A 17329-nucleotide genomic window follows, 5' to 3' on the forward strand; every position below is an offset into this window, starting at 1 on the left:
CCGCCGATGGGCCGGCCCGGCTCTCCCTGCCGAGAAATGGGCCGGCCCGGCGGTGCGCGGGCAGCGGCGGCGGCGGCGGCGGCGGTGGCCCAAGATGGCGGAGCTGCAGCTGGACCCGGCGATGGCGGGGCTGGGAGGCGGCGGCGGGAGCGGGGCGGGCGACGGGAGCGGCCCGGGCCGCGGACCCCCCAGCCCTCGCCCGACGGGCCCCACGCCCCGCGGGCACGGCCGCCAGCCCGCGGCCGTCGCGCAGCCCCTGGAGCCGGGGCCGGGGCCCCCCGAGCGGGCCGGGGGCGGCGGCGCGGCCCGCTGGGTCCGGCTGAACGTGGGCGGCACCTACTTCGTGACCACCCGACAGACCCTGGGCCGGGAGCCCAAGTCCTTCCTCTGCCGCCTCTGCTGCCAGGAGGACCCGGAGCTGGACTCGGATAAGGTGCGCCCCGCCCTCGGGCGCGCCCCCGGCCCTGCCGACCCCCTCCTTCCTCCTGGTCGCCACACCGACCCTCAGGCCGCGACCCTTACCCTCTGCCCCCCCCCACCTCTGGCATCGGGAGTCCAGGACCCCTCCCCCCCATCCTCAGGCACGCCCCGGCTTGCCGTCTGACCCCTCCCTGTCCACCCGCGAAGGGCCACCCCGTCCACACCCCTCTCCCAAATTCTCTGCCCCTCGTCCCCAGCCTCTCAGGTCTGCATGAGTGAATTTTTTTCCCCTGGATTTTTCTTCAGCCCCTCACTGCCGGTACCAGATGCATCCAGAACTGGGTCAGGGTGAGCGAAGGCATCTTTGTAGCTTTCTCTCAGATTTCCTCTTGAACCCCTATACAAAGTTGAGTCCAAGCCTGGGTCAGATAACGGCTTCCACGACGTGCTGCTTGTGAAAGAAAGCACCCGGCTTTCCCGAAGTTCTGGTCCCGGGACGTGTATGTGATAGTAGTCAGTGTTTAGGTCTGTATTTGCGATCAAATGCGTCCTTGGGAAAAAGGTGACATTTGCCCGCTACACATATAAGCTGACCTGCCAAGAGCTGGGGAAAATGAGGACCTGGGAATGTTGTTGGGCGAGATACTAAAGGATAAAGAAGTGAAAAGACAAACTATTTCAACGTATGCAGGTTCATCTTTAGGTTATCTTAAGACACAGCCAGGGCTGCATATACATTTATCAATTTCATCTATTCATCTCTTAATAGATGGTATCAAAGCCAGGTGCTGGGGGGCACACACCTGTAATCCTAGCTAGTCAGTGAGCTGAGATCTGCAGATCACCAGTTTGAAGCCAAATGGAACAGGAATGTCTGTGAAATTCTTATCTCCAGTTAACCATCCAAAAGTTGAAAGTGGAGGTGTGGCTCAAGTGGTAGAGGGCTATCCTTGAGCACAAAACCTCAGGAATAGCTCTCAGACCCTAAAGTCCCAGGACACACACACACACACACACACACACACACACGATTCCAGAACCCATTTTGATGAAGGAATTATTTTTGTATACTCTAGATCTTCCTTATGGCTCTATAAGCCAGTTTCTTCATGTTCCTTTTACTGTAAAGATGAGTAGGATTAAAGCTGCTCAGAGCCAAGTCCTGGCAGTACCACGCTTCCTCTGGGCACAGAGCTAGGGTGTGTAAGATTACAGCTGGCAGTGCAGACTCCCACTGGCCTTGAACTCCAGGAGGGTTGCCAATTGAACACAGGTTTTCTTAGAATTAGGAATGAGGTCCAGGGGCAATAGAAAAATATTATCTATCTGAAGCACAGATCTAAAACACACAGCGTGACATTTTCTTCCTTCTCATATCCTGAATCCAGCAACCACAAAAATATTGGTAGTTGTCCAAAGATCATAGAAATTTAAGCCAGTAAATAATCTGGGTATGACTGTGCATCTGATACCTGACCTGAAATGATCTTAAAGCACAAGATGCCAAAAGCTATCTTCTGGGTCTAGAGTTTGCAATAAGCAAATGTGTAATAAAACTTATCTTTGTGTCTATGTGTGTGTGTGGTGGTGATGTATGCATACATGTGTGTGCTTGTGTTCATGCATGTGCCAGTACTGAGGCTTAAATCAGGGCCTGGGCACTCTTCTTAGCCTAGAGTTCTACCACTTGAGCCACACTTCAATTCAGGCTTCTTGGTAGCTAATTAGAGATGAGTTTCACAGATTTTTCCTGCCTGGGCTGATTTCAAACTTTAATCCTCACATCTCAGCCTCCTGGGTAACTAGAATTACAGGCATAAGCCATCGGCATACACTATATAGAGGTTTATTTGCTTTTTTTTTTTTTTTTTTTGTGGTCGTGGGGCTTGAACTCTGGGCCTGGGCGCTGTCCCTCAGCTCTTCAGCTCAAGGCGAGCACTCTACCATTTGAGCTACAGCGCCACTTCCGGTTTTCTGGTGGTTTGTTGGAGATAGGAGTCTCACGGTCTCTCCTGCCCGGGCTGGCTTTGAACCTCGATCCTCAGATCTCAGCCTCCTGAGTAGCTAGGATTACAGGCGTGAGCCACCAGCGCCCGGCTTGTTTTTGTTTTTTTGAGACAAGGTCTCACTACGTAACCCAGACTGGCCACCACCTGACAGACCACTTGTCACCTGACAAACTGGAGAATGAATTAGGTCAACTGACTCGGTATCTTCCTGCCTCAGCCACCCTAAGTGCTGGCATTATAGCCTTATGCCACCATACCAGGCTTAACTATAAAACTTAGTTGGTGGAATGAATTGTTGTCTCTGGGCACTGGCAAAGATGAGAACAGTACTCAGTTTTAAAATGCTCCTGAAAGCTTCACAATGACTCCTTGTGCTTGGTTGGCAGGATGAGACTGGAGCGTATCTGATTGACAGAGACCCCACCTACTTCGGTCCTATCCTAAACTACCTCCGCCACGGGAAACTCATCATTACTAAGGAGTTGGCAGAAGAAGGTAAGAACCATTTGCCCTGGGCCTTTTCAAAATTCACGTCAATTAAGCTATCGCGCAGCCTTGAGTTTAGTTTGAAGTTTTATAGGCTCCTGTGCAGGTGGGTCATACAGGTTTATGAAAGTGGACAGGGAGGGCTGGGAAGGTGGCTCAGTGGTAGAGTGCTTGCCTTGCATGCATGAGGCCCTGGGTTCCATTCCTCAGCACCACATAAACAGAAAAAGCCGGAGGTGTCGCTGTGGCTTAAGGGGTAGAGTGCTTGCCTTAAGCTGAAGAGCTGAGGGACAGCGCCCAGGGCCCAAGTTCAGGTCCATGACCGGCAAAAAAAAAAAAAGAAAGAAAATGGACAGGGAGCTGTCAATTACCTAGGCTTGTCTTAAAAGAATTGTGTTGAGGAAAGATCCACTGGGCCTACTCAGCTTCCGCAGTGAGAAGGAGGATGGGTAGCTTGCTTTGCAGACAGCTTTAGTAGTTTTCATTCAAACCTGCACAGTTGTCAACATCTATCTTCTTTTTTTTTTGGTCAGTTATGGGTCTTGAACTCTGGACCTGGGTGCTGTCCCTCAGCTTTTCAGTTCAAGGATAGCACTCTACCTACCACTTGAACCACAGTGCCACTTCCAGTTTTCTGGTGGTTTATTGGAAATAAGAGTCTCATGGACTGTCCTGCCAGGGCTGGCTTTGAACCACAATCCTCAGATCTCAGCCTCCTGAGTAGCTAGGATTACAGGCGTGAGCCACCAGCGCCCGGCTGTCAACATCTATCTTTACTTATATCTATCTGTTTATGTGCTGGTGGTGAATGGCTATTGCCTGAAGCACTACTCTCTGCCATCTGGTTATTTATGTTTTCAATTTTAGTTTGAATCTGCAACTGAAAAAAAAAAAAAGATAAAGGCTTGGCCTCATTTCTTTTTAAGACTCTGGTCTCATGCTTCCCTGTACATTTTTGCAGCTGACCTAATTCATTCTCCAGGACATTGTCAAGTGTATTACTGGTTTGTAGAGTGTTTAGGCTGTAAGTGGGTCTGGTCCTCTTTCTAAAGGCTTGGTTTGGTGTCCCTGGAGGCCTTCTGTGGAAAATGGGGGCCTTTCCTTGGATCCAGGACACCCTGAGTGATCGCTCTAAGCCAGAAAGCTTGCAGTGGCTGTCCTCATTAGTGAAATAAACAACTCTATTTCAGCTGGTAACAGAGTTGCTCTCTCTCCCTCTCTTGCTCTCACTCTGATTCCTGCTCTCAGTCAGGTAAGGTAGCTCAAGGCTATCATTGTAGCTACTTGGGAGGGGAGGTTTGGAGGATTGCAGTTCAAGCCCAGCCAAACAGAAAACATTCTTGAAACTCTGTCTCAACCAGTGGCTGGGCTTGGTGATGGACATCAGTTATCCCTGCTCCAGGGGCAGGAAGCACGAAGGCTGAGTACGGTGGCACACACCTTCATCTGTATTGACACTCAGAGGCACAAGTAGGAGTTATCAAAGCCCAGGCTAGCCCAAGCATAGGCTAGCCCAGACATAAAGCAAGATAATACTCTGAAAATAAGAAATATGAAAAGGGACTGGAGGTGTGGCTCACTTGGTAACAGTGCCTGCCCAGAAGCTTGAGGCTTAGTTCAAACACTCCAGACTCATACAAAGGTAATAATAATTGCCAGGTGCTGATGGCTCACACCTGTAATCCTAATCAGGAGGCTGAGATCTGAGGATCGAGGTGCAAAACTAGCCCACGCAGGAAAGTTCGTGAGACTCTTATCTCCAGTGAACCACCAGAAAACCAGAAGTGGTGCTGTGGCTCAAGTGGTAGAGCACTAGCCTTGAGCTAAAGAGCTGAGGGACAGTGCCCAGGCCCAGAGTTCAAGCCCCATAACCCACCAAAAACAAAAAATTTAAAAAAACACACACATTTTCCTGCCCAGGCTGGCTTTGAACTGCAATCCTCAGACTTCAGCCTCCTGAGTAGCTAGGATTATAGACATGAGCCACCAGTGCTTGGCAGTAATTACCTTTTGGTAACAATATTTTTCCTGGTACAAGAGCATTCATCTCATGCTTGATCTATACGAGGTTTTTGACTTTATTTAGCATGAGAATCTTTCAATGATTTATTGCCTTTAAAAAATTATTTACTTATCTATTTTCTAGCTGGGCCACCCTAGGGCCTTGTGCCTATTAGGCAAGCATTGCCCTGAGCTACATCCCCTGCCCTGATTGACTTTGAAAATTGCCGAAATAACAAGTATCCTATTAAATTTGATCCCTATAATTCTGCATCCATGCATCTGTCTGCCAGTCCTTTTTAGAGCCAACTGGATAAAAACCGCAAGCTCAGGAGGTGTCCAGTGTGACTAGCTCCCGGAACCAAGTGACATATGGAAAAGGTACCCGCAGCTAATGGCCTGCGCCAGGAGGAGACAGTGAGCAGAGCAGACCAACCCTGTGCTCAGGGAGAGACTAGATGTGTGCTTGAAAAACACGCTTTTAGCCATCTTACTGCTGGTGTCCTGGTGAAATCACGAGTGTCTCACTACAGTCTTGTCCTTGTTCTAGGTGTGCTGGAAGAAGCCGAGTTTTACAATATCGCATCTCTTGTGCGGCTGGTCAAGGAAAGGATACGAGACAATGAGAACAGAACTTCACAGGTAAGGTGTTTTGAACTGCTATGGGAAAAACATCTCCAGTGCCTCTGTGTGTGTGTGTGTCTGTCTGTCTGGGTATGATCTGAAAAGGATCCCTTTCCCCTCAGATTTGTAGGTCAGGGTAGAACCCTGCCTGTCAGTCCACTGAACAGATGGAACATTCTCAGCCAGAGTTGTTTAGAGCTAAGATATGAAGGAGAAATAGCCGAAAGCTGAGGCGCCCGTGTCCCTAAGGGGAGCTTGTCAGTGCTGGCTGCCCGGTAGAGGGAGGAACTCAAGGCTGGGCACATTAGGTGCCAGACCCGTTCTCCCTGACAGAGTGTCTCCTTTTTTTTTTTTTGGTGGGTCGTGGGGCTTGAACTCTGGGCCTGGGCGCTGTCCCTCAGCTCTTCAGCTCAAGGCGAGCGCTCTACTACTTAAGCCACAGCCACTTCCAGTTTTCTAGTGGTTTATTGGAGATAAGAGTCTCACGGACTTTCCTGCCCGGGCTGGCTTTGAACTGTGATTCTCAGATCTCAGCCTCCTGAGTAGCTAGGAATACAGGCGTGAGCCACTGGCGCCTGGCTGGATTTTCATATTAATGCAGTGGCCATAGCAGTAGAAATGAAACAGAGTTTCCTGTCTGTGTTGAGGAAGGAGAGATGATCGGATGGACTTGGCTTATTTCACATGTTCTTCAGCATGCATTTGAATAGCCACCATAGGATCAACTGCTGAACACTTTTTTTTGGTGCCAGTTTTGGGGCTTGAACTCAGGGCCTAGATGCTAGCCATAAGCTTTTGCTCAAGGTTAGTATTCTACTACTTGGGCCACAGCTCCTCCAGCTTCTTGGTGATTGGAGATAAGTGTGTCACAGATTTTTCTGCCTAGGCAGGCTTTGAGCTGTGATCTTCAGATCTCGGCCTCCTGATTAGCCACCAGTGCCTGGCATACTTTTTTTTGGGGGGGGTGGGGAGGTCTGGTCGTGGGGCCTGAACTCTGGGCCTGGGCGCTATCCCTCAGCTCTTCAGCTCAAGGCTAGTACTCTACCACTTGAGCCACAGTGCCACTTCTGGCTTTTTTCTTTTTGCTTATGTGGTACCGAGGAATCGAACCCAGGGCCTCAGGCATGCAAGGCAAGCACTCTACCACTGAGCCACTTTCCCAGCCCTGGCATACTTCTTTTTTTTAAGGGAACTAGAATTGAACTAAGAGCCTCACACCTCATGAAAACCTGATGTCCATGGATAGCATGTGTTGATGTGTGGATTACCATGTGGAACCATGAGCTAGGGTCATCAGGGTCTTACAGTTCACGGATATTTTATTGCTATAGGCACTTAATGCTTTCGACATTGTGGAAAGGTAGCTTATATCTCAATTTTCCATATTCTGAAAACCTGGATTGCTTCATAGAAATTTTGATGTTACTATCAATTACATAATTTGAAAGCATTCAAATCATGGAGCCTGAACATTGTACATTCTTTGCCATCAGTTAATTCTTTGAGAGCATTATTATAAGGTTTCTATTTGATCACAGCAATTCACTTAATTAGTTCTCTAGGTTCTGAAGGCTCATGGACTCAGACCCAGTTGGAAGCTTTTTTGTTCTAGGAATGTCAAGACCTTTTTGATGTTAATTGATCTTTCCATCTGTCCTCTTCATTGAGTGAAACGCTGAGGAATGGATTTGATTTTGTTCAAAGGACCTCTTTTCCTCTTGTCACTGGTCATTCTAAGAAGTTGGCTCTGTTTGGATTTTCAAAGATTACTGCCTTTGGCTTGTCTGAAGTCGCTCAAAGCCCAAGATGTAGGGGTCATAACCCACTCTATTGTGAGGGCTGCTTATCTCTTAGTGGCTGCCACTATTCCAGCTCCTTGGCTGTCTCCATTAATACGTTCTGCAAGTGCTTTTCACAGCAAGCAAAGAAAGAGTGGGCAAGGTAGCAGCTCTCAGATGTCATAGGTCATTGCGATGTTCTAAACTTTGTAATAGAACTTTTGGTTAATTCCCAAGTGTGTGATAGAACCACTGAAAACTTCAGAGGATTTGTCCCTTTATTTTTTAGGCTTTTTGAGACAAAGTTTGCGATTAAGCTACACACAGCCTCAAATGACTTTCTTTTTTTTTTTTTCTTTTAATAGTTGTACAAAGGGGTTTCAGTTGAACAAATCAGTTTATAAGTACAGTACATCTTGATCAATGCTTTGTTTTAAAGTGAGACTAGGTCTCACTGTGTAGTTAAGAGTTGGCCTTGAACTCACAATCCTCCTGCCTCAGCCTCCTTAGTGCTGAGATTACAGGCAGATACAATCACACCTACCAAGATTCTCTTATTAGGAAATTCCAAAGGTTTAAAGAGCTCTGCTTAGGATGAGACAAAACCCTAATATTTATATTTTATTATACTGTACTTCTGTGACAGGAATACTAATGTTTAACCCTGAAGCACTCTTAGGTAGCATCAGCAGAGGTAAAAATACCTTGGGTATTTGTACATAGTATGCTTCCTCTTTGATAAATTTAACATATTGATGTTATTCCTATTACCATTCATATCAGTGTAGATAAAAATCAATATATGGGGCTGGGAAAGGTGGCTTAGTGAGACTCTGCCTTGCATGCATGAGGCCCCGGGTTTAATTCCTCAGCACCACATAAACAGAAAAAGCTGGAAGCGGCACTGTGGCTCAAGTAGTAGAGTGCTAGTCTTGAGCTGAAGAGCTGAGGGACAGCGCCCAGGCCCAGAGTTCAGGCCCCATGATGAACAGGGAGGATAAGGGGGGAAATCAATACATAACATTCACTTTAAGATATAAATCAGATATAAACCACTTCAGAAAAAAATGTGACTGTTTCATGCAAACTAATTGGTGAAATGATGAAATCTGAGTTTGTTAACATGATTGCTCAAATGTAATTCAGCCTTCCAAAATTCAGAATTATTTTGCCCACTGGTCTGTGTTCTTGGGCCCTTGGCTGAGCGGTCATTGGGAAGCCACAGTGCTGTTTGTGGAGGAGGCATGTGGGTGGGCAGAGAGAGTAAATGATCGTGTTCTTAGCGTTGCTCTTCTTAGCCTGTGTGTTTGTTGCAGGGCCCCGTGAAGCACGTGTACAGGGTCCTGCAGTGTCAAGAGGAGGAGCTCACACAGATGGTCTCCACCATGTCTGACGGCTGGAAATTTGAGCAGGTAAACATCTCAAAGAGCAGCAACCCTAGGCAGGACTTCATCGTGGGGAGGGGAGGGCACAGCTCCACCATCACCAGCCAGTCAGTACCCTGGGAGGGGTGGGAAGAGAGAGCCAATGGTGTTCACCACTCGTCCAGTAGCATGTGGTGGCGGCGGAGAGATGGGCCACATCCACCAGCTTTGTTTGCATCCAGAGCTTGAACTTGACAGTGCTGGTCTGTGTCCAGAAAGCCCTCCTTTTGCTTTTCCTTCCCACAAGTATTTTGTTGGCATATTCTAGAATGAGTCCCTAAAGAAGACAGATTCAACAACAAGCCCCGGGGAGAGATTTTGAATTCTGATGTGTAAACCAGCCACCTTAAAGCTTTACTGGGAGGGTCAGCAAGAACCAGAGTGTGGTCCCCTCCCATCATTATTTTTCTTTCACAAGTTGTTGTTATGTGGTGTTTTGTTTTGTTTTGTTTTTGGTTAGTTGTGGGGCCTGAACTCTGGGTCTGGGCGCTGTCCCTGAGCTTTGCAGCTCAGGGTGAGTGCTCTACACTTGAGCCACAGTGCCACTTCCCCTCCCATCATTCTCCCCGGTCAGAACCAAGCCCACTGAGTCTGGGCGTTGCTTTCTTCTTCCACTAGGTGGCAGGATTGTTCCTCTTCAAAGTTACAGGAAGGCTGAGTGGCTATTGGAAAACATTTTACATGGATTGTGCCAGTTGCTGTAAAGAGTTGAAGAGGCCAGCTAAACTGTCACCATAAACTCACCCACAAAGATAAAAGTTGGAGTCTGTGGAATTACTGTTAGGTTACAGTTCCCATGCAGCCCACGTCTGTCCTCAGAGCCAGTGCTGGACTGTTCCCCGCCTGCCTTCTGCGGCAGTCCTGCCCCTGTGCCCGCAAAGCACTGCCTGGAGTTGATTGGTCTCCACCCCATTAGCGTTTTTCCCTGAAGCAAAGAATATGCTGAGAATGGGGCCCAGGGCCTCAGGTGAGCTGGTGGGCGCATGCTCTATCACTGCGCTGCACCCCAGCTCTTACGTTGTTTTCCCACGTGGAGGACACCCCATGGAGGACCATGCTTTTATGGCATGGACGAGGTTGGGCGTAGGGGTTGGTGAGGTGCCCCCCCCAGTCATACAGCAGGGTGAGGTGCCCTCCCGGTCGCACAGAGGAGCAAGGGGTCCCTCTAATCATACAGCAGGGTGAGGTGCCCCCCCCTCCCCCCGGGTCATACAGCAGGCTGAGGTGCCCTCCCAGTCACACAGAGGGGCAAGGGGGCCTCTAATCATACAGCAGGGTGGGGCCCCCCTCTCTAATCATACAGTTGGGGTCTTCCTACTTGAGGCCTTGCCTGCCTGGGAGGAAGCCCTTGCTCTCTGACTCAGCTTCTCCCTTTAGAACTCAATTCTGAGTTCCGTTCTCCAAGAGTTACGAGTGCTAGCAGCACACGCCTTTGGTTCACGTAGAACCTTCCACCTTGCGCCACAGTCTCTTGTCTCAGACTCCTGCTTTCTTTTTTTGGGGGGGTCTGGTTGTGGGGCCTGAACTCTGGGCCTGGGCGCTGTCCCTCAGCTCTTCAGCTCAAGGCTAGTGCTCTACCACTTGAGCCACAGCGCCACTTCCGGCTTTTTCTCTTATGTGGTGCTGAGGAATCGAACCCAGGGCCTCAAGCATGCACGGCAAGCGCTCTACCACCTTCCCAGCCCCCAGACGCCTGCTTTCTGATGAGCCAGTTCTGTTTTGGCTGAAGCAGATGTCCATGCTTATTTAGAGACCTGCAGAGGGAGAGTGACTGTATGCTGCTCACTGCTGCTTTGTGGTTTCTTGGGTAAGGGGCAAGGCTGGGACTCCGGCTTTTCTTCTTAGGGAAGCCTCACTCTTGGTGTCTTGATGAACAGCAGAGGCCGTTACTCCCCTGGCTCAGCAGAGAGTTCTTCCTCTTCCAGACAAAAAATTATCAAGTCCAGTCAGAGGGCATGTGATTTATGAGGCACTTGAGTATTTTTTTCTTTTTCTTTTTTTCCTGTCAGTTGTGGGGCTTTAACTCAGGGCCTGGGCATTGTCTTTGAGCCTCTTTGTGCTCAAGGATAGCACTCTACTACTTGAACCACAGTGCCACTTCCAGTTTTTAAGTAGTTTATTGGAGATAAGGGTCTCCTGAAGAGTTTTCTGCCTGGGCTAGCTTTGAGCTGCGATCCTCAGATCTCAGCCTCCTGAGTAGCTAGGATTACAGGTGTGAGCCACCAGTGCCCAGCACGCTTGACTGTTAGAAGACCACTGTTTACATGGTTACCATTTTCTTCTTTTGTCAGCTAATCAGCATCGGCTCCTCCTATAACTATGGAAATGAGGACCAGGCAGAATTCCTCTGTGTCGTCTCCAGAGAACTAAATAATTCTACCAACGGCATTGTCATAGAGCCGAGTGAAAAGGCAAAGGTAAGAAAGAAAAAAGCCAGGCCCACTCCTGAGAATCCAGAGTTGAGGGCCAGCCTGGACCACATAGTCCAGGGGTGGTGGGACCCTCAGCTTCCCCAGGTTGTGTTCAGCGCTGCTCCTCTGCCCTGCCCCTGCAGCCCACGGTGCGCTTCCCTCCTGTGCCAGGGCTCAGAGCAGCCACGGGTTTGCCAGGGTGGATTCTCCAGCCTCTGTCAAGTCAGCAAAAGAAGGGCTTCATGGCGATGATGATGGCCACCCAGAGAGAAGGGGAAAGTGTCCACCTTTGTTCTTTTCAGGGCCTTAGAGGAGAGAGTTGAAGTTGTCTTAGGCTGTTACCTTCTCCTCCACTGTGTTCCACACACGCTTCTGAACTATCTGTCAGTGGTGACCTTGGCCTGGTCCTGTAGCGTGGGAAAGCAGGCCTAACAGTACACAAACTTCAGGGCCTGCTGCGTTTAGCAGGCAGGCCTTCTGCAGTCAGGCGCTCAGTGTGGCAGGGGCTCTGCCTGCCCTGCTGCTTCGGCTGACCCAGGGCCACGTGCTCACAGATGCCTGTGGAAGTAGCTAGGCAGGGTCATCTCTTTGTTCAACCATTTTTTTTTTTTTTTTTGGCAGTCATGGGGCCTGAGCTCTGGGCCTGGGCACTGTTCCTCCGCTCTTCAGCTCAAGGCTAGCGCTCTACCACTTGAGCCACAGTGCCACTTCTGACTTTTTTCTGTTTATGTGGTACTGAGGAATTGAACCCAGGGCCTCATGCATGTAAAGCAAGCACTCTACCACTGAGCTACCTTCCCAGCCCCTGTTCAACCATTTTTATTATTAATTTAATATTTTAATACTTATTGGCAGTACTGAATGGCATTTGAATACTGGGCCTCATACTTGCTAGTTAGGTGTTCTAGCACATAAGATATTCTGCAAAACCTTTTTGCATTATTATTTTATTATTATGAGTTGTTTGTTTGCATGCTTGCTTTGTGCCAGAACTGGGGCTTTAACTCAAAGCCTTGTGCTCTTCCTTGGCTTTTTCCACTCAAGGCTGGTGCCCTATCCCTTGAACCACACCTGCACTTCAGCATTGCTTATTTTTGAGATAATAGCCTTGCTCTATGCCCAGGCAAGCCTGGTCTGTGATCCTCTATTTGTGCTAAAAGTACTAGAATGATACGTGCATACTACTGTGCCCGACCATTGATGGAGATGGGATCTCATTCACTTCTTTGGCCCAAATTGGCCTCATACCACAATTCCCCCAGTCTTCAGTATCTAGGATCACAGGCTTGAGCCACAGTACCCAGGTTTCCTGATGGATTTCAAACTTCATTCTACTGCAGTTAGAATATTTGCTATGATTTAATTTTTTTTTGGTCAGTCATGCGTCTTGAACTCTGGGCCTGGGTGCTGTCTCTGAGCTCTTCAGCTCAAGGCTAGCGCTCTACCACTTGAGCCACAGTGCCACTTCTGGTTTTCTGAGTGATTTATTGGAGATAAGAGTCTCATGGACTGGGTGCCAGTGTCTCCCTTCTGTAATCCTAGCTACTCAGGAAGCCGAGATCTGAGAATCACAGTTCAAAGCCAGCCCGGGCAAGAAAGTCTTATCTCCAATAAACCACCAGAAAACCGGAAGTGGCGCTGTAGTTCAAGTGGTAGAGCGATAGCCTTGAGCTGAAGAGCTGAGGGACAGCGCCCAGGCCCAGAGTTCAAGCCCTACAACCAACCCCCCGCCCCCCCCCCCAAAAAAAAAGTCATGGACTTTTGTGCCTGGGCTGGCTTCGAACTGTGATCCTCAGATCTCAGCCTCCTGAGTAGCTAGGATGACAGGCGTGAGCCACTGGTGCCCGGCTTTGATTTGAATCTTTTAAGCACTTCCTTGTTCCAGTGCAGTGAGGGAACCAGCACCTGGCTCTGTTGCCAAGCCATGCCCTCAGCTCGTGTGGACCGTTCCTTCCCTCAGCCTTCTCCCTGCTCTTCCACTTCCAGATTCTTCAGGAGAGGGGGTCTCGGATGTAACCTGAGAGTCGCATATTTCAGAATCCTGAGGGGAAGGAGAGTGATCTAGCAGAGCAGTTCTGTGACATGAAATCTTGCACCTGTACAGTAACCGAGCTACTGCAAAGCACAGCCAAGCCTGGCCCCCAGGGGAGAGGTGTTCTGGTTGGAACCAAAGGATTCCCCACCCCGCCGAAGGCAGATGCACCTCTGGCTGCAGATGAGCTTTCCAGAAACCTGCTTTTGTTTTCTTAGCCAACATATGACAGACTTTTACAATGGCAGCTGGGCTGGGTCCCCAGTTGGAGCTTTTCAGGGATCTGAAGGAAGGAGATGAAGGCCAGCTCCTTGGAAATAGCCTAGAATGCCAAGGAAGCCAGAGCAAGGAAGGGAGCGTTGTCCTTAGCGGAGCCAGGTCTCTCGGGTGTACAGCTTGGATGTTGACAGCCCCTTTGGACCATTCTTCCCCCTTTTAGACAGCCAGAAGGGTGTGAGAGATGCAGAGCTCTAGCTTCAGTGTGCCAAACGGAGGTGTGGGGGAGCAGATATTGTTGCTGGAAGACCCACATTCCTTTAAAGAGAGCCTCCAAAGCAGGGGAGGGCGGTGGCCCCTCCAAGAGACTTTGCCCCGTGTGCCCCAGTGGCTGGCCCCACGTGGCCTGCCTGCTCCTGAGGGGAGGTTTGAGGTGGTGGCATCCCGAACCACGTTGGACAGATGAAGGAGCCAGGCAGTGGGCATGACTGCTTCTTACCCGTTGACCATCTTCCGTCGTCAGTTTTGTAAACTGGACCAGAGAGAGGATCTTGTGGACTGACCCTCTGGTGGCTTGACGTGCGCAAGTTGCCAAATGTTGTCCTCTTGTAGCTAATAGTCCTGTTTTGTGATTGTCCCCGAACATGCCCTGACTGCAGGGCAGCACTGTATGTCTCCTGGTTTCCAGCCTTGCTACACCAGCCCTGGTGACTGTGCCAGCCCTGCCTGGGGCCTGCTGGGCGGGTGATCCCTGAGTGCCCCTCTGATAAGCGTGCCCCAAACCCCCAGGGGTGGTAACTGCAGAGCTGGTCTGTGCGTCTCTGAGCTTCCCTGTCTTTGTGAGCAGTTGTAGAAGGCAGGGCCAGAGACACTGCCATTTCCCCTGGACAGCTTGGAGCCAAATGGCATACGTGTGGAGCAGGGCAGGGGACCCCAAGAAAGAGCATCTGTAAAAGCTGGCTCTGGCCTGGCACTGCCTGGCACCCTGGGTGCCTTCAATGCCCAGGCTCTCTGCAGTCCCAACACCCAGCTGCTCACCAGGGGTTCAAGAGACATCTGTCCACTCTGCCGGAAGTGTTTTAAGCACCTGGCAGACCATGCCCAGCTGGGTTCATTTTTCTTGCACATTCTCACTCTGTCCTTTCTGTGTGTCTGTAGCGTAGCATAGAATTGTGAGCGTGTTTGCACCTGCGTGCCATCACAGTGTGAGTACAGAAGTGTTCGTACAGGTACAACAGTAGATGAGCCTCCTGCTGCAGGAGTCCCGTCACCTCTTCCACAGGGTCGCAGGCCTCTGTCCAGGCCTGTCTTTCAGGAAAACAAGCTTGGCTGTGGTGAAAAGAAGTAGACATGCAGGAAGAGTTGCTCTATCCACAGGACAGAGGACTTTGGAAAGAGCAGGTGAGGTCAGACTGGGAAGAGAAGCCCTTTGGGGCTTTGAGCCTCCTCACTCTGGTACAGGCCTTTGTCCCTCTACCTAACGGCGTCAAACCACCCGGGCTCCAGCCAGGCCAGCTTGTGACCCCAACCCCAGTTCTACCACCAAGTTCAGCGAGAAGGGGAGAAGAGGCTGGAGTGCAGGCAGCAAAGGCCTGGCGGATGCACTGTTACTTCAGTTAAGCTTCTAGAGTGCTTTGGAGTGCTGCTGAACGGCAAGTCGGTCTCTGGGAAACAAAACGTATCACTGGCATTTCTGGTCTCCCAGAGGACTGTGACAAGTTCCCATCCTCACCGCAGCCCTGTGTCACTTGAGTCCTGTAGTCTGGGATCTGGGGTGACTCGTTTCTAAGGCTTCTGAGGAGTGTTTCACTCAGTATTTCTTCCCAGGAGAGTCAGGCAGGTCGCTGCAGAGGGAGGGCTGCCCTCGGGGACTGCCAAGTGGGAGCATCTTTCTGCCCTTTTCTCTGCCCAAGCCTGGGCCTAGGTGATGCTGGCTGGGCCCCAGAGTGCTGCTGTCCCCTCTCCTCGGAACCTGGCCCCTGACTTGGCCGTGTGGGCCCAGCCTCCTCTAACAGGACTTCATCTCCGCACAATCTGCTGTGCCGTTTCTCTCTGGGGTCAGCCAAGTGTGGGGGGAAGAGTGAGGTTGAGGGAATAAGGCTGAAGGGACGCGCACACCCTCCAACATGGCCTTTGACCCAGGCCTTTGGGACCATGCCTGTTACTCTTGGGTGCCCTTGTTACTGTTCATGTGTCTGAACAAAGTTTGAAATGCTGTGACTTTTTTTTGTCAATAAAGATATGAAACAAATATGAGTCGTGGACCTCAGGTATTTGTGCCACACTGCTGGCTCCCAGCGTGCCCTGGCCCTGCCCCGCTCATTTCCCAGGCTTCCCACCCCCCGTCCTCAAGAGTACCTCACACAGCCGGGCGCTGGTGGCTCACGCCTGTAATCCTAGCTACTCAGGAGGCTGAGATCTGAGGATCGCGGTTCAAAGCCAGCCTGGGCAGGAGAGACCGTGAGACTCCTATCTCCAATAAACCACCAGAAAACCGGAAGTGGCGCTGTAGCTCAAGTGGTAGAGCGCTCGCCTTGAGCTGAAGAGCTCAGGGACAATGCCCAGGCCCAGAGTTCAAGCCCCACGACCAACAACAACAAAAAAAAAAGAGTACCTCACACAGCGTCATTGCTGCTCCTGCTGAAATTGCCAGACATATGCTGTCCTTATTCCTTCCACTTCACTAAATTCGAAAGGCCCAGAAAGTACTGAGGGACAGAAGGCGGGACAGATGGGCCGTGTGTGGAGACCTTAGATCACCAGGGAAGAGCAGGGAAGAAAAGAGGTGACCAGGTGGTGTATGCATGGAAGAATGAGTTAAGAAAAGTAAGACTAGCCAGGTGCCAGTGGCTCACACCTGTAATCCTTGCTACTCAGGAGGCTGAGATCTGAGGATCACCGTTCAAAGCTAGCCAAGGCAGGAGGGTCCAATAAACCACCAGATAACTGGAAGTGGCGATGTGGCTCAGGTGGTAGAGCGCTAGCCTTGAGCTGAAGAGCTGAGGGACAGCGCCTAGGCCCAGAGTTCAAGTCCCATGACTGATCAGAAAAAAAGAAAAAGAATAACGTGCCTGTAACCTCAGCACTCTGGCAGGAGTACTGTTCTGAAAGCGTTGCACATGTTAGCAAATCAAGGAGTGAAACATTCTTTACAAAATGCCCATTTTTGGGGGCGGGTAGAAAATGAGGGAGCTAGTAACATTGTTCCAAAAAATGTACCCCTTATAAAATGGTAACCCCTCTGTACATCACCTTTATAATAAAATTTAAAATAAAATGTCCATTTTGCTCAATTGAGGTGAACTGCTGACAAGCGCTTATGTGCAAAGGAAGAACTTGGATGGTGGCAGGGCACTCTTGAACTTGACTGAAGGCAGAAAAGAACATGACCAGCAGGAGCAAGGAGGCTCTGTCCTCTAGACTTGCTCAGGCTGCCTCCTGCGTCCCAGGGCTAGAGCCCATAGGTACTTATGCAGCCAGGTGCTCCACATCTGCAGATATGCTAGCCCTGAAATCCTAGGGCTGAGTCTCCAAGCCTTATGGTAGACCAGAGAGGCAGCCAGGAAGCTTCTGTCACAGCTAAAGAGGAGTGCAGAACGCAAGAAGAGTGGCAACAAAGAGACTGCTGAACCTCAGAAGGTAGACCAGGATTTATACCGCGTGCTAGGGGGAGGAGCCTGGAGTGATGGGCAGGTGAGGATGAGGAAAGTGGAATGGACTTGGTTTAACTTGGGAGAGTAGATTCAGTCAGAAGAGTCACCTGGGAAGGGCTCCCTAAAGCTGTCTCTGAGAGAATGGTCTGGGTATGAGCACAGATTTAGTGCTTGCTTCTTTAGACATTTCTGATTACATCCTCACAACCCTGTGGCCACTTGCCTGATAGCAGAAAGCAGTGGCCATTAAGTTCTGAAATCTGAACCACATTTAG

The 17329-nt window shown here is 50.1% G+C and overlaps 1 protein-coding gene across 1 annotated transcript; it reads left to right on the forward strand.

Moving 5' to 3' along the window:
* The first annotated feature begins 84 nt into the window (after positions 1 to 84).
* On the forward strand, positions 85 to 15657 carry Kctd2 (potassium channel tetramerization domain containing 2). Its single transcript, XM_042665485.1, has 6 exons — positions 85 to 433; positions 2816 to 2924; positions 5467 to 5558; positions 8635 to 8730; positions 11034 to 11159; positions 13140 to 15657. Exons 1-6 carry the CDS (start codon positions 95 to 97, stop codon positions 13167 to 13169), a joined length of 792 nt encoding a protein of 263 aa, XP_042521419.1. The 5' UTR covers positions 85 to 94; the 3' UTR covers positions 13170 to 15657.
* The last annotated feature ends 1672 nt before the right edge of the window (positions 15658 to 17329 follow it).

Source organism: Dipodomys spectabilis, unplaced genomic scaffold, assembly GCF_019054845.1.
Source record: "Dipodomys spectabilis isolate Male_0828 unplaced genomic scaffold, ASM1905484v1 ptg000329l, whole genome shotgun sequence".
Classification (NCBI taxonomy): Eukaryota; Metazoa; Chordata; class Mammalia; order Rodentia; family Heteromyidae; genus Dipodomys; species Dipodomys spectabilis.